Genomic DNA, 20,194 nt, shown 5'->3' with positions numbered 1-20,194 from the left:
CGAGTCATTCCAGGCATAGCCGGCGTGTCGGCGCGGCGGACTCGCAGCGGGCTGTGAGCGGCGCGAGCGCGGCTTTGTCCTGGGAGATGGGCCGCGGGCTGCCCCTCCTCGCCCCGTTCTCCGCTGCAAGACACCCCCGTACGTTAGGCTTTTGAAAACGATTTTTCTTTTCCATTTTTTTTTAATAAATGCTGGATTGACGATCCAGGACGCATACCGTCTGCACACGAGCCCTCGAAGGGTTTTCTTTCTGCAAGTTCGATTTGGTGTGCCTGTCTCTCTCTTTTTTTTTTAAGGAGTTTTACTGATTTTGTTTTGATCCGAGGCCGGGCCTCCGTCTTCTGTGAAGTTTTTTAAAGAGGAGAGCCGGGAGCTCCTCAGCCGTAGTTGACTTTGGAAACTGTATTTTTTTTTTTTTTTCCCCCGGGGGGCGCAAGCAAAGAGCTGGTTTTCTGTGCTAGCCCGATCAATGCTATTTATGAAGATGGACCTGTTGAACTACCAGTACTTGGACAACATGAACAACAATATCGGCATTCTGTGCTACGAAGGTAGAGACCGTCCCTTCTAGAACTGCCGCCCTGTTGGTTTTTGGGCAAGGCCACTCCTCCTCTCCCGGTTCCGATCGCCTTCTGTGCGTTTTGTTCTTATTTCTTGGGACTTTTCAGGGTGCTCTGGAAGGCAAGCGGCGCTTTCCTCCGAACAGAGTGGTGTTTGTGTCTCTTAGGCTTCAGGGTTACATTGGAGAGGGCTGAGGGGCGGGAGGCGTTGAAATATATACATTGTTAAAACCTTGGCTTTTTCCTCGTGACTCCTTACACTTTAAACTCTTGAAAGATGTCTTTCTTTCTTTCTTTTTTTTTTTTTGGAGTCTGTTGGTGTTTTCTTTAGAGGAAGAACTTCTAGGACCCAAGCAAAAAGTTAAAACATGTCGGATTTTCTTTCTCTCTCTCTCTTTTTTTTTTTGCTCTGATACTTAAACATACACCGTCTATTGTACAGTATTCTTGCTGTATTCCTACAGCCAATAAGCGCTTTGGATGTGCAGCTAGAGGGGAACAGAAAGTTACAGTGAATTTTTGTGTTGGGGAGCGATTGTCCCAAACAATGAAGTTGTTTTTTTTTTTCCTTCTATTCATTTCGGGGGCCCGGAAGGGCACCCATGTCATGGAGCACAGACTGGCTCTTTGTCTGAATTCCCATTTCCTGTACAGCTCCGGGAGGGTTCTGACATTGAGGGATGTTCCCTCCACACTCCATTCCCTTGTGGAAGCAAGCGATTGCACAACCCACCAACCAGTAAGCTAAATTAAAAAAAAAAAAAAAGAAACCCTCTGAATTCTTATTGTTTATTACCTCCTACTAAACCGTGAGGTATTTCCCCACTGCTGGGTAGTATTTCAAGCTGTCTCTGTTAGTAGTAAGAAGAGAAAAGGCGATTTCTTAATCTCCTGGAACATTATCTACGTGCGATTTGAAAACGTGGTAATGGTCTGAGTGTTGAGTAGTTGGAGACACTCCGGGGGAATTCTGCCGGGCAGGGGAAGTGTTTGTTTGGATGTTTGGGTTTTGTTTTTTTTTTTGGTAACCACATGCAAATCTGATGCAGCGGGAGAAGTTTCCATGTTTTTGCCCTATAGTGAAACTGAGCATTTCTCAGGAAAAAGAAAACATGGAAGAAACTTGGGAGGGCTACCGGATACACTTGTGTTTTCCATGTTAAAAAAAAAAACACAAAACTTTAGGCCTGTTGTCTAAGCACTCGAAAAGTTACCCTTTCCCCTTCAAGGAAAAAAAAAATCATTGTGTTTTTGTTTTTACTTTATTGGATAAACATATTTAAAGTTGCCTCTTTTTGTGGTTTTTGGTTTCTTTTAATCCTACTTGTACAAGGAAAGTGAATTTTGGTGAATTGGTTCTTTGAATCTGCTATTTTAGGTATTATCCTGCTTCCAAAGTCCCTCATTTAAGAGGCAGACATGTTTAGAGTGGTCTAAGCAGCAAGTGATGGGGCTTGTTTCCCCTGAAAGTAACAGATTGCAGTCAGTGTAAAAGAATTTTTTTCTTTTTTTGGTGAACAAGAAATGGAAAACTTTTACGGGTACTTTCTGTGGGGTTGTCTTTGTCATTGAGTAACAGGATACTTTCAAAACAATACAAAGCATAATAATCAGCCTAGGAGAGGACGATAGGGATTATTAGGAAATTGATACCACGTTAATTTTTTTTATATCTGCAGGTGGTGAGGAAAAGTGTACAGAAAGCGGGTCTAGGTTGCTCTGTGGTACAGTGGATACACCCTACTCAGGAGTGGTCTCCTGGGCCCCCTCCTTAATTAGGAGGAAGAAGCTTTCCTTTTGAAAGTTGAGTAGATACGTGGGATGATGTGCTGTATAGTCTGTTTGGTTTAAACATCTGCTGCTGTTTTCCTTATTATGAAAGTTAACATTATTTTAACACCAAAATAAATACACAGGAAATGAAGAAAAGCACAGCAAAATCTGAGTGGTGTTTATAGTGGGTTGTGTATGTCCTAGTGGTTTTCACAGCGTAAACACTGCACACATCTGCTCTGAACCCAAAAGGGTGTTTAGAAGATGGGCATACATCTTTGAAGAGATTTTTTTTTTTTCTGGAATAAGAAAAGCTGGAATAGTATTCTTCCTTCTAAATCCAACACTTTGAGAATATTCATTTTAAACCCATCTGTGTTCCAGGGAAGTTATTCGGAAAATGGAATATACAGTTGGTGGGCAGTGTTTGATTTCACTTACAGCCCAGGCAGGTTTCACATCTCTTGAAACTTGGACAGATCCAATTTTTAAAATTTTTAGTTAAAAAAAAAAAAAAAAGTGTTGATTGTTCATTATTGCCTCGGTCAGTTGTACTCTTTTCTTTAGTTTTTTTAGCGTTGTACTCCACAAAATAAGCCGTGTGTCTGCACCATCTTTCCTCAACCTCCAGCAACTTATAGACAAATAGGTCTGTTTTAGCCAGTTGCATCATAGCGTACACGGTCTTCCTAAAATCCCACATTCTGGGTGTAATCCAGATAGTTTGGATAAGGACCCTCTGCTTGGGATCTGCTCCTTGGCACCTGACTTGCACCATAGAAATCTGGAAGCATAATTACAAAGAGAATAAGGGGAAAAACATGAACCACAAACAGTAAGTCGGCGGGGGGGGCCTGTTGGGATAGGAGACATTGATTGCCATCAGGCAGGGAGACTCTGCTTGTGCCTGACTTCTGGAAACTACCTTCCTTGGTGATAAGCCAGTTGGCACGCTGAAAGTGAAAGTCACTCAGTCGTGTCCGACTCTTTGTGACCCCGTGGACTATACAGTCCCTGGAATTCTCCAGGCCAGAATACTGGAGTGGGTAGCCTTTCCCTTCTCCAGGAGATCTTCCCAGTCCAGGGATCGAACCCAGGTCTCCCACATGGCAGGCGGATTCTTTACCACCTGTTAGCACACTAGGCTTAGGTATTAATTCTTTTCAAAAAGCTCTGGTTTATTACTGAAGTCTTCAACAGTTACCCATTTCATCGTTTGTCGCCCTTCCTACTGTATGTTCAAAGTGTACCCATTGAATCCCCGTTTTGCCTCTATCTCTGAAAAGGAGCCTTCGTTTTTTTACCCCTCTGAACTCCTGAGAATGCACCGCTCGTAGATTGAAAGCCTCCTGAAGGCAGGGCTTTGTCTTGGTCACCGCTGTCATAATCCCGAGTTCTGGCACGGCGCCTGGTGTGGCCCGTGGCCCTCAGGAATGAATGGGCTCAAAACGCCACGAAATCTCTCCCATCAGCAATTGTGGTCGGTACTGTATAATTTAGCACTTAATTGTATACTGTCTCTCCTTCTTTAATTATCTAATTATTTCCAGGGCTACCCAGGGCCTTAGATGTTCCTTGCCTTGTTTTCGCCAAGGAAGCTGAGGTCCTGAGCGGTCAGTTGTCTGTCCTGGATTATTCCGCAAGTTTGTAACAGAACTGAATGGAGGAGTGGACCCAGTCGGTGGTTTTGTCTGATCTGTTCTTCTTCTGTACCAGGTTTCCGAAGTTCTGTGGCGTGTCCTCGTTAGTTACTCGTACCCCTCTTGGTGTGAGGGAGCGTGGACTGTCCTGGGTTCCGTCACAGTCACGGGGCGTGATGAACAGGTGGAGTCCGACCTGGATTCTTCCTTGCTCCAAAACCGGTTGCTGCTCTAGGTCCCTGTCCTGCCCACCAACCCCCCACCGCTTCCGCGCCCCCCTCCACCCGTCACCATGATCAGGGAAGGTGGGAACCAGGACTCTAGGCGAGGAGCCCCGTTGGCATTGGCCCCTCCTTGCTGCCCTGGCACGGAGCTTTGCTTGACTTTTTTTCCCCAGCCATGCAAAGGAGGCCCTGTGTAGATGCCAGTTCCCAAAGTTTCCTCAAGGGAACAGGGAGCTGGTTGACCATGGACTCTTCTCAAGATGGCTGGTGGTTCTATTTACATAATTACTCGGCGCTGAAAGCTCAGGTCCTAATAAATGTGCTCATGGTTGGCTGTGGCTTTAAGCTGCTGTTAGTGATACTTTAATTATGGGTTAAGAGCCATTAGTGTGTAATTTGGTAGAGGAATTCTCCCCCCCCTTTTTAATTTAATGGTGTGATTTATATTGGGAGAAAGTAAGACTAGATTGCATCTTGAGATATTCTGGAAGCTTAAGAGCATTCATTCTAAGTTCCTGAACTTTCTTAAGCTGTTCGTTGTTTCAGAACATAATTATCCCTGGTTTCATCACAGGCTGCATTTAAGGTGATTTTCCAGAATTGAAAGGAACACAGCTCGGCGGTGAGAGACCCTGGTTGGGGGTGTGAGCAGGGCCCCAGGGCTGGGCGACCGCCGGATTTGTGTTGTTCTCTGCCAGCTTAACCAGCAGCACTTTCACGGAGTCCTGCTTCCATCGTTCTTTGTCTAATGAACTCAGAGGCATCAGGAAACTTAGGAGCATGGGGCACCAGCCAGTGGAAAGGGGCGCAGGGCAGAGCTGACGTGCAGTGGCTGGGTTCGTCCCCAGTCCCGAATTTCAGCCACCAGCTTCACCCAGGGGTGTGTCAGAGGTGGGACATCTGCAGCTGTTTTGCTGTGGAAATTCGTTCTACCATGCCTTTTAATTTGTTGGCGAAGGTCAGGAGTGAGGGGGGAAGTGAGGGGGAGGAGGGGAGAGCCTGGAGAGGCTGGGAGGAGCTTGGGTAAGGAAACAAGCTCAGGTGAGCCCCGAAACAAGCCCAGGTGAGCCCCGGAGCTCTCTGGCCAGGGTCTGGCCAGTTGGCCTCCTTCTGGTTACAGTTTGAGGGGAGGGGATGACCACCCCTTCTTCCTCCCAGCTCCCCTCGCCCTGCCCTCTTCTGGACGGATTATTGTACTTGGCTGTTTCTTGGAACCCGCACAAGCTTTGTTTTGGAAGGCGGATTTCTCTTCCTTCCTCCCTCCTTCCTTCCCTATTGTCTGCAGGCCTTCAGTTCCTACAGGGTGTTTGGATTAGTCAGCCTTGAAGGCAGATTTTTAAAAAAAGAAAAAATGTGCTGTAAGATAAGAAAGATTCAAAACCTCTCCTCCTCAGTTCGGCTTTTTATTGTGAGGGTGTTGTAGAAAAGTGGGTTGTGTCCTGAAGAAATCAGATCCAGGTTTAGCACCTCTCCATGTACACAGGATATAACACCAGCCTTACCAGGGCTTGTTTCTGGCCGTGTCTGTTTGATCTTGGCGTATCTGAATGTTTATTCCGTGACGGTTTATACTGCGTGGTCTCTATGTATATGCTGAGCTCTCACTGGAGCTGAGCTGCAGTCTTGCTCAGCAAGGGCACTTTTGTCTCACAAAATAGTCCCCCCTCCCCTTTTATTTTTCAATAAACTCATATATCATCCTCCCCCCCCCAAAAAAAAAAAAAACTTCACCCACTTTATTTTATAAGCAGAGTTTGAAAATTTTATTTTCTGTTTGGCTGTCTGCCTTCCCAAATGGTACATGTTCTCCTAAGTTTTAAGGGATTGTTTCCATCAGTTTGCTTTCTGATCCTTTTTTTTTTTTCTTTCTTTCCTAGAATTCTGTAGATTGTTTTAGTTTCAGGGTATTGTGTACAGGATATGTTTTAATCCTAACCATGTGAATCACTGCCCGTTGAAAGAATGTTTATTTACGCTAAATAAAATAGAAAATCTCTTCTTAAAGTTGTCTTTAATTTGTGGCTATTTATATGATCTTTCCGAACTCTTAACATTTCACCCCCATCTGTTTGCAAAGACGTCTGTAAACATAACAAACAAGTATATTTAGTGAGTGAGCTGAGAAGACTCAGTGCTGTGCTTTGTCACCCAGCATCCATTCTCATAAACACGTATGGAATGTTTCTGCTCTGCTGAGGAATGTGTTAGGTCTCTGGGTTGATCTTTCTGTGTGTGTGTCTGGCTGGCTGTCTCTGTGTCCCTCTGGATTGCTCTCTGTCTCTGCGTTTCTCTCTCTCAACACTTTTTATTATGAAACATATATACACCTGAAAGAGGATAAAATACGTGTGTAGTTTATAATTAAAAAAATAACCAACCTTGTCATGATCACCAGGTGAAGAAACAGTCAGTCGCTCCCTGCAAGCTGTCCCCCAGGCACAGTTTCTCCCGACCCCAAGAGGTCATCACAATCGCAACTTGCTTTACTTTAATACTTTGAACTACCTATCTGCACCATTCCAAACAGCCTAGCTTAGTTTTGTCTGTTTTTGTTTTTTCAGTACTCTCCTGTAATTCTTCTCTTGTGTCTCGTGTATGAGGTCCTCTAAAGTAGTGCCCACGTCCTAAGAGGTTTTCTTCTGTGAATGAAGCCTGCTCCCGGGTGGGCAAGGGGTACCTCAGGCTGGAACATCCACGGAGGTGCCCTCCGCCCTCCTCACTCCCCTGTTTCTCCGCTGTTAATAGACCTGGTGACGCTTTGGCCTGAACTGATCTTTTTTTTCCAGCCAGTATTTTGGTCACAGTCTTCACCACCTGTTAAAACCCTCCACCATCCGTGTGTCATGGAAAACTGTGTGTCAGAAAAATTCTGCTCAGTTTCAGAGAGTGCAGAGCAGGGAGGGACACTTCTGGAGGTACGTAGCTTAATTAGGACCCAAACAGAAACTTCGGTCCTGCGTTAATTAATAAGCAATTTGCTTAAAGGGCTGAGACTTGTCACAAGTCAGCTTTGTCGCAGCGCCAGGTTTCTTGGGATGGTGATCCAGGGACTTTCAGATAAACAGCGAAAAGCTTACATTGTTCCAGCGCTCAGACAATGCTCGACATTGTATAGACAGGGCTGCCAGCGAGCAACCAAGGGCTGAAACGGCCTTATGCACCATCTGAAATGCTGAATGGAGAAGGATCACCCATATGGATCGCTCTTGGTGTTTGGTTTGTGTCTGCTTTGCATGAAAATCGTTGCCTGTTAATTCTTCTTGGCTAATGATTTGATTTTAATAGAGCAAATTCCAGAATTTAATGGCCTGATGCAGATGTGTGCTGCCAAGCTCTGGAGCGCTGTTTACACTGCCCCCACTCCAGCTGGACCCAGCCCGCCGCTTCCCTGAGAACAGCTGATGAGTGCCCATCTCTGGATGTTCGCCTCCTCCCCTCTCTGGAAACAAGCACATCTTCCCTTAGGTGGCGGCCCGATTAAAGTGACAAGGGACGAACCTAAATTTCCATTTCATTGTCCGCAGCTTTCTCCTGTACCCCTGTCCTCTCCCTTTCTTACAGCGTGTGTCCTTTTCAGCTGTTGTTTTTCCGATGAGGCACTGATAAAAACGATTGGCTGACCCCGCAGAGAACCCTTGTTTTATTTCCCTGATGAAAAGCACTGACCTCTTTGCCATTGCTTATAATCACCCAGGAGAGTGACTCGGGCAGCTTCTTAAAGGAATATGTAATAGCTGTGCCAGGCTTGACATTCTGTTGAGCGGAGGGTAAGAGGGACGGAAAATAGCAGTTGTTCTCCGTCTAAAACCTATGTGAGGTTTTCGAGCCCCACCCTGCAGAACTCCCAACTGGGAACAGTTAAAACCAGGTACTGGAGATGATGGTAGAACCCTTTTTCTGTTAGAGGCTTTATATCAATAAAGAGGGGGAGAAAGAAAGGGGAAAAGGAGCGGAGTGAAATAGAATCCCAGGATGAGCAGAAAAGACACCAAGTATAACTCCTGGTGTCCAATATTAAATACAACACATTACTTATATATACGTGTGTGTGTGTATAAAACATGAGTGAAAGCCGCTCAGTAGTGTCCAACTCTTTTTGAGACCCCATGGACTGTAGCTCACCAGTCTCCTCTGTCCGTGGGATTCTCCAGGCAAGAATACTGAAGTGGGTAGCCATTCTCTACTCCAGGGGATCTTCCCCACCCAGGACTCCCGCATTGCAGGCAGATTCTTTACCGCTGAGCCACCAGGGAAGGCTAGGTAAAACACTACATAAATACATAAAATCCATACACACACACGTGTGATAGTGTGCGTGGTTTTATATTGTGTCTAACAGAGAATGGGAGAGAGCTTTCCTGTAGAGGTGGAGGAATCCTTAGACACCATTTAAAGAGAAAGCAGAGAGACCAACATGACTCCTTGGCCTTCCCACCTGCAGGCTCTTCAGGATCCAACTCCAGCCCTCTGTTCCTGCTCACAAGTCCCCACCTTCTGGCCTCCGGGACGTCTCAGTGATGGGTGTCTTTCCTGGTTCCCCTTCCTTCCTTCCTCTTCTGGGTCTCCCTCTTTGTCATCTGCTCACACTCAGGTCTCTCCCAACTTTAAAACAAGAAGCCCAAACCCACCCCTCAACCTTGTGTTCTCGTCCTCACTATTAGACCTTCTCCTTGCCATCCATGTCGCTGAGGGGAAGAAGGTCGGTGTTCTGTCCATCTGCTGCTCAGCCGGCTGGCATCTGATATCTGTTTCTGCCACTCCGCTGAAGCCCCACTGGGCATGGGCGCACAGCGCTGCCCTGGTGGCACATCCTGTGAACAGCTTTTAGTCCTTAGTTTGAGTCTGCGTCTATGGTGCTGACTCTTTCTAAAACCTTTACAGTTTTTCATCCCTTGGTTCAAAGACGTGCCACGTCCCCACTCCATCAGGAATGGGGTGCTGCGCGAGCCATCAGCAGGGCCTGTGTGCTCCTGGGCGTGGGTAGGAGGGTGGATGAGAGGAGGCGGGCTGAGAAAGGTTTGTGTGTAGCTTGTGGACGAATTGGGAGGAAACAGAAATAGGAGAGGGCGTGAACTTGCAGTGGTTAGGGCAAGGGGTGGTGGTAACCCGAGTTACTGCAGGGATGGAGGAGGGGGCGGCGGGGAGTGGATCTTGGATTTGGAGAGAAGCCTGAGGGGACGTGGTTCTGGATGGGAGCAGCGGAGCAGGCAGAGCGGGGAGAACAGGGAGGCTGCCCCAGCCTGACCCCAGCCTCTGGCATTTCCAGCTGGAGGGACGGTGCCGCCGCTTGCAGAGAGAGGGAACCCCGGGCTGTGAGTTTCCCGAGTGTAGTCTCAAGTATGTTTAGTTTGAAGGACTTTGAAATGAGTATATGGGTTTAGATCTCAGAGGAGCGGGCTGCTGCTGAAGACCAAGACTTGGGATGGAGAGTAAGAGCGGTCACTGAGGAAGAAAGACTAGAGGAAGAAGTCGCAGGAGCCCTGGGAACCCTTCCCCTTAGCCTGATCTCTGACGGTTCACTGCCTCATCACTAAGAAAACGGCCTCACCAGCGCCGCCTCTAATTGTGTTCCCTGTGGACCCGCGTCCACGATCCCTCCCTCTGCCCTCCAGCCTTGCCCTCCACTCATCCATTGCCCGGATCCTGTCTTCCGCCAACCCCCAAGCCGCACCTGTGGTCCAGATACACGCAACCCCATCCTTTGAGCGAGCCGCTGCCTCTTGCTGAGATTCCACCTGCGCCCGGCCTTTGTCTTTCATCTCTTTGTTCTCAACACCGAGCACTGTGGTGTCTGCTTCGGTGAGAAGGGACTCCATCCACTGTCTATTCATTAAAGATCAAGAAGCACTGGAGTTGTGTGATTAGCCCTGGGATGCTCAGTTAGTGGCTAAGACAAATGAGTTTGTCAATTCCTAGCAAGTTACTCGTAGGGGAAGGACAGATACCAGGGGAAAGAAGGGGTATGAAGGTTTGGTTGAGGGAAATCTTTAAGACTCAGTTTCTTTAGAGAAACATTTTGAAGTGGGCTGGTTGCTTGGAAATGACAACTTCAACTCATCTCGTTTTCTGGGTACTTCACTTTGGCCTATGAAGTGAACTGTTCATTTCTGGGGAAAATATTTAATACCAGTTACCTGCCAGGCGCTGTTTTATGTACTGGGGACATAGCTGTCAGCAAAATAGACAGCAAGAGACCTGAGATTTTGGAGCTTAACCATGGAGGTGAGAGGCAAACAATGAAGATGTAAATCAGATAATTACAGATTATGAAAAAGTGTGATTGTTACAGGTTAATGTCTCTTAGCCGACTTAACGGTTTATGATAGTTTTATCCATTCTTAAAAAGTGACTGGTTTCATTTTCAGACTTTGAGTAGATGATGTTTCCCTCATTGTCTCGTGAGGGACTTAAACGTATGTTGAGGAAACTTGAAAATGATTTCCTTTGGGATCCTAGAAGTGTGAGGTCTTCTACCTGATCTGTTAACTGTGGTCATAGAGTGTCTCGCTCTATCGTACCTGTCTATTATATTGGGACCTCATGTTTATTGTAGCATTATCAACTTAAACTCCAAATGGTTTGATGGTTCATTTCGGTCCTAATAGGAATAAAATATATATTTAGAATGACAAAAATTCAGTGAATTAAAAAAAAAAAGAGCCTAGGTAATCAATGGATTAGTTGTATGTTTTTCTTTAAACCTCTGTAATCATACCTTGAAAGATATTGCCCTGTCTGGGGTAGGTCCTACAAGACCCAAGGGGAATTTTTATTGTGAGGTCTTATTTTGTGATAGCAGAGTATTTGGGGAGGGCTAGACAAAGGCTCCCCACTCCAGTACTGTTGCCTGGAGAATCCCATGGATGGAGGAGCCTGGTGGGCTGCAGTCCATGGGGTTGGGAAGAGTCGGACACGACTGAGTGACTTCACTTTTCACTTTCATGCATTGGAGAAGGCAATGGCAACCCATTCCATTGTTATTGCCTGGAGAATTCCAGGGACCGGGGAGCCTGGTTGGGGTCGCACACAGTCGGACACGACTGAAGCGACTTAGCAGCAGCAGCAGCAGCAGCAGCAGCAGACAAAAGGCTGGTTTTGGACTTAATATGGGCCATGGACTGGAGGGTCCCACCTCTTTGGTTTCCTTTCTTCTTTCTTTTGTTGACACTGAGACATAATTAATTATGGTGAAATTTTGAGGGCATGGCTTCATGAATGTTTCCCCTGTGTTTATACCTTTTGTAATTACCACCCAGATGAAGACATAGAATATTTCCATCATCACAGGAAGTCCCTTCTTGCCTCCTTGCCAGGCAGTACCCACCCCCAGCCCCCACTGGAGGTAAGCACTGTTTTGGCTGGGTGGTTATAAATTATTGATAGTTTTTCCTGCTCTTTGGCTTCATGTATGTAGAATCATTTGATTCCAGCTTCTTGTGCTCAGCATGGTATTTCTGAGATTCATCCACGTCCTTGCCCAGGTCAGGGGTCTCTTCTTTGGGATTGCCCAGCTATAGTCTGTTACATGAGTATATCACGTTTGCTTCTCTCTCAAGGTTGAAGGGGACATTTGCCTTGTTTCAAAGTTTTTAACATTATGAATAAAGATGCTCTAAACATTTTATTTTCCCTATGGTAAAAAGATACATAACATGAAATCTGTTATTTTAGCCATTTTTACCCTAAAATTTTACAGTTCAGTGGTTTTCAGCATATTCACTTTGTGGCCCAGCCTCCAAACATTTTGATACAAGCCTCTTCGTGGACTCACGTGCTCCTTTCTCTTGGGTAAATACTTCTGGGTTTAATTGTTGGGTCATTGGGTAAGCTTAACTTTTTTTAGAAACTGCCCAACTGTTTTCCGGAGTGGTTGTACCATCTGACGCTTGCACCGGCGGTGCAGAAGTGCTCCAGAACTCTGCGTCCTCCGCAGAACGTGGTGTTGCCAGTCTTAAATTTTAGCCGTGCCAGGGGTCTAGGACAATCATGTCTCAGTGTTGACTGTAGAATCCGTTACTGGAATATCCGCTGTGACACTGCTCATTGGGCTGGTGTGCCGTAATACACAGTCTCTGCGTTTGATGCATCGATGGTCTCGGAGGCTGGTGTATGTATATTTGTTGTCTAATTTCAGGTCAGAGGTAGTGATGCTGGTATTGTTGAAAGGAGGGCTTATTTTTCCAAGTGGGTAAATCCACAGCTGTGGAAGCCAGCGGGCAGCCAAATGCAGAGAAGGGAGCGAATGGCAGCGTGGCACCGAGGACTCTCTTTTGGGAACACTGTGCTCCAGTCTGCTGCTGTTTGCTTTAGATCGTGTTGGGTAGTGGTTCATCCACCCACTGGCCTGTTGAAAGAAAGCTCAGGGTTTAAGCTCTCGCAGCTCCAGTTTGATTTATCTCCTGATTTGCCTATCATCCCCTTTACGCTCTTCGAATCCACTGTCCCCCCACCCCCTCCCCTACCCCCCCATTTAGAATGTCCTCCCTGCTTCTTCCCAGCAATGTGAGTTCTGTTCACGTTCCAGCCTCCCTTTATAAAAACTTTACCTGAAACTTTTTATAGGCAGAAATTGTACTGTAACCTGTTAAATTCGCAATCCTTGGCGAGATGCCTTGCCCTCTTTCAGTGCGTGCAGAGTTTATATTCTTTCCCTTTGAATATCCATGGCGTTTACAGCCTGTAACATTCATTTAGCGGTTATATCACCTTGTGTTTTGTTATCTTTAATGTAAATAAAGCGTGACATTGAAAGCAAACAAACGTTACAGCTTCCATCTAAATAAAGTGTTGAAGCTTGTCTGCAAAATAGTTACCTTGGAAAATTACCACTCTTAACACTGTGATGATCTCATTCCCAGAACACTGTTGGTGTTTTAGAAGTTGCCTTCATGGTCTTGAGATGCAAAGGCCATGAAGGCAGCTTTGGAACACTTTGGACAGTGGCCAGTAATTAAATATACACAGCAGATGCTCGTAGAGGACTCTTCCTGTCTGCCATGCTCAGTTCGATGTAAGTGTGTCCATAAAATGACGAGCTGGTTTCTCCTTTGTCGTTCTAAAGCCAGTTCCACACGTGGAGTTTGGAAATAATCTTTCAATCAGTGACAACTGTCTTTGGAATAAGTAGGCTAAAGTCATTCCAGAATGATTGCTTTGAAAATGACAACACTCATGTGCATGTTACCAGAAATTTTTGCAATTCGGTTTTATTTGAGTATCTCTGCTGGTAGCACCTCTTGTTGTGACTGTGCCAAGCACTGGGTGAGCGCAGTGACTTGCAATCACACAGCCCTTATTTTAGAGGCTGAGATAACTTGGCTGTTAACGCTGGGTAGACTGACAGCCTCTGGCTTCATCTGTGTTCTGGTGAGCTTCGTGCACTCATTTGAATGTTGGTGAAGTTCTAGCAACCTGCTCTTCAGCTCACTTGATGGAAGATTTGGATGCTAACCTAGTTTGCCTGGGAGGGATTTTTCTGTAGAACAACTCCCGCATTTCCCTCACAGACGGGGCATGATCAGAGCTCCTAGGGGCCACAGTGGTGTACAGAGCGCAGTTCAGGGAGTGTTTGTGGCATCTTTTTTTTTTTAATAAATTTATTTATTTTAATTGGAGGCTACTTTACAATATTGTATTGGTTTTGCCATACATCAACATGAATCCGCCACGGGTGTACAGCTGTGTTCAGTCTTATGGTCATGAGAAAAAAAGAAAAATCAAGTTCCTGCCCTTCCCAGGGCTTATCTTTTAAGTAGCAAGAGAATAAGAGAAACTTCTGGTGACGCTGGGACGCACATCTCATAGGGGAACTCATGTTGTTTTGATTTTGTGGCCTGTGTGTGTGTGCGCGTTTCATGCCGTTTATTACTCTGGGTGTGGAATATTTCCTTTCTGCATTTCCTTCATCTCACCTTGGTTACACTGCAGCCCTGACAGTTGCTTGACTAACCCTTCCAAGGCCCAGAGTTCACCGGATGTTGCCTTAAAACGGTAGAGAGCCGCCGTGTTGACTGTCCTCCATGTTGGCTCTGTTTCTTCTATAGCTCTTTAAAGATGATAGTGTTTTTTTTTTTTATCTAGTATTTTTTTCACAGCTTTATTACTGAGATATAATTTACATACCATAAACTTCCCCCATTTGAAGTGCACAGTTGAGTGCTTTTTAGAACACTCAGACTTTCACATAAATGGAATTCTATAACATTGTCTTTTGTGACTGGCCTCTTGCGCTTTGCATAAGGAGAGGCCCACTCTTGTTGTAGGAGGGGCCAGTACTTCGTTCCTTTTTATGGTTGCATACCAGTCCCTTGGATGGATAGACCAAAAGATACTGTTTTTTAAGAGGTGGTCATACCTCCTGGATGAAGGTTGGGCTGAGAAGTTACTCGGACTATGATGTCTCCTTCAGCTCTGAAAAGCAGAAGAAAAACATGCCATTTTGTCTGCTCATCTGCACTCGAACTCCAGTGAAATGTCCTGGTCCTAGTCCTATGGGATAGTCCCCTGGAGCAATAGCATGGTTTATTTTCAGTGTCTGAGTGATAATTTCTGCTCCCAGGAAGACTGACAGTCTCTGCCTTCGTTGTTCTGTTCAGTTTTGCTCACTCATATGTTGCATAGGGCTTCCCTGGTGGCTCAGTGGTAGAGAACGACTACCTGCCAATACAGAAGACGCAGGTTTGACCCCTGAGTCTGGAAGACCCCCCTGGAGAAGTAAATAGCAACCCACTCCATTATTCTTGCCTGGAGAATTCCATGGAGAGAGGAGCTGGAGGGCTGTAGCCCATGCGGTAGCAAAAAAGTCAGCTAGGACTGAGCGACTAAACAACATTGTTACATAAATGGTTCTGGAGGAGGGAGGTAGATTCCTTGCCATCAAATAATTTGCACTTCAGCCGTGGTGTTTTATTGGTACACCATCCGTGTGTGTGTGTGTGTATGGCAGTGAAACTGGATTTTCTATTTTGGATCTCTAATTTTACATGGATGTCTGTTGGTAGATGTATCTATATACATTTAGAACATTTCTGTATCAAGTTTTCTACATATAGATAGGTAGATGGAAGGAAGGTCTGTGGCACTTTCAAAGACTTCAGAACCAAATGTCTTTCACCCTCAACCGTAATAGATAAGCAGCTCGGTGTCCTCTGGTCTTCTTGTCGGGGGTCAGATCAGATAGACTGCCTCGGAGGCCTAATTACAGGGTAAGAGAACTGCGCTGCCAGAGGTCAGGGGCCGCCCCTCTGTCCTGAGGTGGCCTTTGAAAAGCAGTCTGGGGCAAAAGAAGAAGCCTCTGGCAACTGTGGAATTTTTGGAGAGAGAAACCTTTGGAAGGCAGCAGCTGATTCTTTATAAATTATCTTACTGTTTTATTTCTTAATGTATGCATATCGCAAGACTGAAATGAGATGCCTTAAAAGGCGGATCCCGGCAAAGGTCTTTTGACCTCCCTCCTCTGACACCGGTTTCCCCCCGGGGCTGTTCTCAGCTGCACCCACAGCTGGCCCGAGGGTGATCCCCAAGGCCCTGTGGCCTCCATTTCGTCCTGGGGAGCCAGCCGGGAGAACTTACTCAGCTAGCTGAGACTGGTGTCTGCAGAGTGTCTCTAGTTCCCTTCCCTGCCCCTCTCAGTTCTCTCAACTTGGAGAGGTTTATGAATCGGACTCCCATCAGCAGAGCTTTTATGGAGCATCTCCGTCCCATTGGAAGGATGTCAGTAAACGCATTACGGGGGACATAGGCCGCAGATGGTGTACCCGTGCTCCTTACGGGAAAACCGAGGCACCGGTGAATGTCCCCTCACTAAGGTTCTGACTGCTGAAAAGGTCAATGGTTAAAAGAATTGGTAGAGAAGTACATCACAGTTTGAAAACAGGGTCTCCTGAAGATGGTTTTAAATGTTTGACCTGTGATCATTGGCTGGAGGAACCAGGATGGGCCTGAGTCTTGCTCTCTGGGCATTTCCTCACCAGACGCTTGAGCCTGGAGATGCTCGGTCCTTAGGTCTTCTCTCCCACCATTCACATCACTGTCCAAATACCCCTTAATTAGTTGAAACATTTGACTGATCAGAATACTGGTTGACCGTAGTATTGATCAGTTTTGAAAGTGGAAGAAGGACAAGTTGGAGATTCAGGCCAGTGTGCTTGGAGACATCAGGGAGTGGGGGGAGTGGCGCTTAAATGACAGATTTTTAGGGTCCCTGGACAACCCTTTCATTTGGACTGGGTTAGGGCGTTGTGTTTTAAACAAGCATTTCAGGTGATTCTGATTCAGGACCACACTTGGAAAAACCTTGTACCACAGTGGAGGGTAAGAGCACCGGGATGGGAGGCGATAAGGGCGGTTTCCAGGGGTCAGTGAAAATACACTGAGAAGCACATCTGGTTTACGTAGGAGCGTGGTAGCTCATGAGCAGACTTAATCAAAAGCTAATTCACTCCCAAGTCTTCAGGAATACGTTTGTCACGTGAAATCAGTTTCACCTGGTAAATATTCAGGATCAGCAACTTGGACAGAAAGCCCTGTGAAAGAGTATAATTCCTCTTTACGCAGAACCTATTTTTCACTCTTGACTAAAACAAAATCCCTTACTGCTTCAGCTTCCTAGACCCTTCCTCTTACTCCTTCCAGTGCCTTGACAGTGTCCCAGTTAATGATCCATGGTCTCAGTGAAGTACCCTGATAATATGGGGGTGAATGTGAACGCAAGGATTTGGATGTGGATGAGGTGGCTTCCCTTTCTCCATCTCAGATTATCGTTTCTGGATTTTGAGCACCTTTGGGAGTCAGGATAGGTTTAATGTGAGAATCTTTAGTGACTGTCCATCCAGTCGATGTCCAAGGAAGGTTGATGCATCAACCATTGAAGTTATTTGCTGAAATATCAAGTGCTTAAGTTAAATGAGTCATCGAAGTCTGCACATCCCAGAGTGAGTGCAAGAAAGAAAAGGCATGTCCATCAGGCCTCAGCTCTCAAGGCAGCAGATGGGAACATCTCAATTACACGAGCTCACATCTGTCTGTCTGACTTGACTGGGTCTGTGCCACCGTATGCTGTGGAATTACCGATTTCCGAAATCCCTGGAAAGCATGGTTGAAGTGAGATTGACAAAGAGCTAGACCCTCAAGGTTAATGGCACAGAGAGAACAAGAGGCATGGAGAACTCACAGTGAAATACAAATGTCAGTGGTTGCAAACCACTCATCCATTTAATTTGCTGGAAGTTAATATGGTCCAGTAGACCCCAAGTGAAAATGTTTCAGTATTGCTTTATCCCTTCATTAGTCTAATTCCCATTGACCTTGTGTCAAGGCTGAAACAATTTAGAAGCATACTAGCATGGGCTCAGTCTTAATGACTGTTGTCAGTGTGGTTTTAAAGAAAATAGGTTGGCAAAACACATGTAGGTTCTTAAATCTATTAATAGTGTGACATTGTGTTTCTTTGTAAAACCATTAAAATCAGGCTCTGGGAGATGGCTTGAATTTCTGAAATGCCAGAATGTCTATGGTGAATATCACTGTTATTTATTATTTAGGAGTCTGCTACCCGGGTGTTTCTGGTGTGTATTTAGCAATGGCTGGGGCCTCATTGTACATAGGCTGGCTTATCAAAAAGCAAGAGGGAAAGATAGTGGCTTTTAAGAGAGCATTTGTAATAAAAATTGCATACCTTATGAAAGAGGTTAGAGGAAGAGTTAGGCTTTTGTTCCTGTGCCTGAAGGATAAGTGTAAAAATAGATTTGAATAAATCTATCCACAGAATCGAAGGACACGTTTACACATCGAATATCTGGTAGGGGACTTGAGTGTAGAATGTAGAAAAAAACTCTTATACCTCAACAATACACAGACTGGTAACCCAGTTAAAAAAATGAATAGAGGATTTGGGGAGAGGGGAGGAGAGGGTGAGATGTATGGAGACAGTAACATGGAAACTTACATTACCATATGTAAAGTAGATAGCCAATGGGAATCTGCTGTATTAAAAAAAAAAGAATAGAGGATTTGAACAGATACTTCTCCAGAGATATGCAGATGGCCAATAGACACATGAGAAGATGCTCCACATCATGAGTCATTAGAAAACCGCAAGTTAAAACTACAGTGAGATACAACTTCATACCCACTAACATCAAACTGGGGGAGATGAAACCCTCCTGTGTCACTGGTAGGAATTTTAAATGGTGCAGTTCCCCAAATGTTACAGAGTTGCCATCTGACCCAGCAATTCAGTTCTGAGGTATACAGCCAAGAGGATTGAAAACAGGGCCTCACGAAAATCTGTCCGCAGATTTTACACCCATAGCTGCGTCATCTTAACCAAAAAGCAGACTCAGGCCAAGTGCCCATCCCCCGATGAATGGGTCACTAGAATGTGGCATATCCCATACGATGAAATATTATTTGGCAGTAAAAACGAACGTATTGGCATATATTACAGCATGGATGAACCCGGGAAACGTTATGCTGAGTGAAAGGGAAAGAAGTCTTCGTATGTGATTTCAGTTCTAAGGAATATGTCCCAAATAGGCCAGTCTCTGGAGACAGGAAGGAGGTGAATGGTTGCCAGAGGGTGGAGGGTGGGGGACAGCGTGGGGAGTGACTGCTAAGGGCTGTAAGTTTATTATTATTTTTCTGGTGGAGAAGTGGGGGGATGAACTATTTCCCTCCTCAGATTGTGGGGATGGTTGTACAACCCTATGAATACGCTAAAACGCATTAGAGTCGGGCAGCGTTAAATGGGCATGACTTTTATGGTGTACGAATTATATCTCAACAAAGCTCTTGTAAGACTTGGAGATTTGGAGTGGAGAACGTTGTTCGTTACTGTTACTCTAGTCATTTGATTTTTAGCAAAGTTCTGTGGGTGGGCATTTGCTCACATGAAAACATTGTGCAAAGTACGGTTAGCTGGAATCTGAGCCTCGCCGGGACCCGTAGTCCATTGGCTGGGTGTCTGGCGCTCCGGGGACCTTGCGTGCTGAGCGTCATGCAGCTTTTCTCACGGAGCTGACACTCGACTACAGTGCTTTCCTTAAATCACTACTAGCTATCTTAGAAGAAGCAAATTGGCCTCGTGCATGCTGCAAGTTAGACGATCCTCACAGAGAGTGAATGAATGGTGTGCATGTCGGGGTTCGGTGTTTGCAGCCTGGGGGAAAGTTGAGGAGGGGGTGGAATTCCAGATCAGCCAGGGCAGGTGCGCACACGGCCACGTGTCCGCGTGCAGGTGCTGCTTTCTGGCTCAAGCCTGGCCACTCTCGGCCCTGGGGTGAAGTCCACCCTCTATTCTTGAGCATAGCCAGTGAAAGAGGCTGCTCCAGGACCTGCATGCAGGGCTGTTCCCGTGGGGCCAGTCTGTTTGGAAGCAGGCAGAGGGAGGGCTCACCGGCCTGATGGGCAGCTGCCTGCGAAGCCAACCCAAATTTTTTACTCATGGTGATTGATTTTAGGGGGCTTTGGAGAGGCTGCCCCCCAACACCACCATCCATGGGCTTTCTTTTCTCCGCCTTGTCGCCTCCTGCGCTTTCACTGGGTCTCTTGTGCTCCAGAGGCTCAGTGGCACCATGCTGTTTCCCAGCGGCCTGTGCCCACTGGCAAACTCCTGCGCATCCTTCAAAACCCAGATGGTGCACGCTCGTCTCCATTAAGCCTCTCCAGAGTCCTGTGACCTAGGTCAAGTTGCCAAGCCACTTTTTGCTTCCATTTTGCTCTTCTGAAAGATGAGATTAATAGATTATTAACCTACTCTGTAGGAAATTAGAAAGATGGAATGAAATTCACATACATAAAGCTTTTGGAATCCCTCTTGCCCCACTAAGTAAATATTTGCTCCTGAGTGGTTACCCATCCTCCTGATTACTAATCTCAGGCAGAGGGCGTGGCTGCCTCCTCTGCTTTCAGGGCATTAGCACGCATGCGTGTCGGTCACTAACAGTACATTCTAGGGGAAACTTGTAAATTCCCCCAAAAGTCTGCCATGTGGTCACAG

The 20,194-nt window shown here is 46.0% G+C and overlaps 1 protein-coding gene across 18 annotated transcripts in view; it reads left to right on the top strand.

Moving 5' to 3' along the window:
- The window catches only part of VGLL4 (vestigial like family member 4), a 156,878-nt gene that overhangs the window by 83,703 nt on the left and 52,981 nt on the right, over positions 1–20,194 (top strand). For 2 of the 18 annotated variants that reach the window (XM_086368561.1, XM_086368555.1), the window contains exon 1: positions 7–551. The exons of 15 other annotated variants lie outside the window; for them this stretch is intronic. In XM_086368561.1, coding sequence (XP_086224687.1) covers positions 470–551 — 82 coding nt within the window. In that variant the 5' untranslated portion in view covers positions 7–469. Of the gene's footprint in view, positions 1–6; positions 635–20,194 lie in introns of those variants that run through there. One more of the 18 variants, XM_086368573.1, reaches the window with a different exon arrangement.

This window comes from Bos grunniens, chromosome 22 (assembly GCF_055505025.1).
Source record: "Bos grunniens cultivar Pamir isolate PY7600 chromosome 22, Bosgru_T2T1.0, whole genome shotgun sequence".
NCBI classification, from domain to species: domain Eukaryota; kingdom Metazoa; phylum Chordata; class Mammalia; order Artiodactyla; family Bovidae; genus Bos; species Bos grunniens.
The sequence above is the reverse complement of the archived record's forward strand: the minus strand, read 5'-3'. Positions and strand labels throughout refer to the sequence as shown.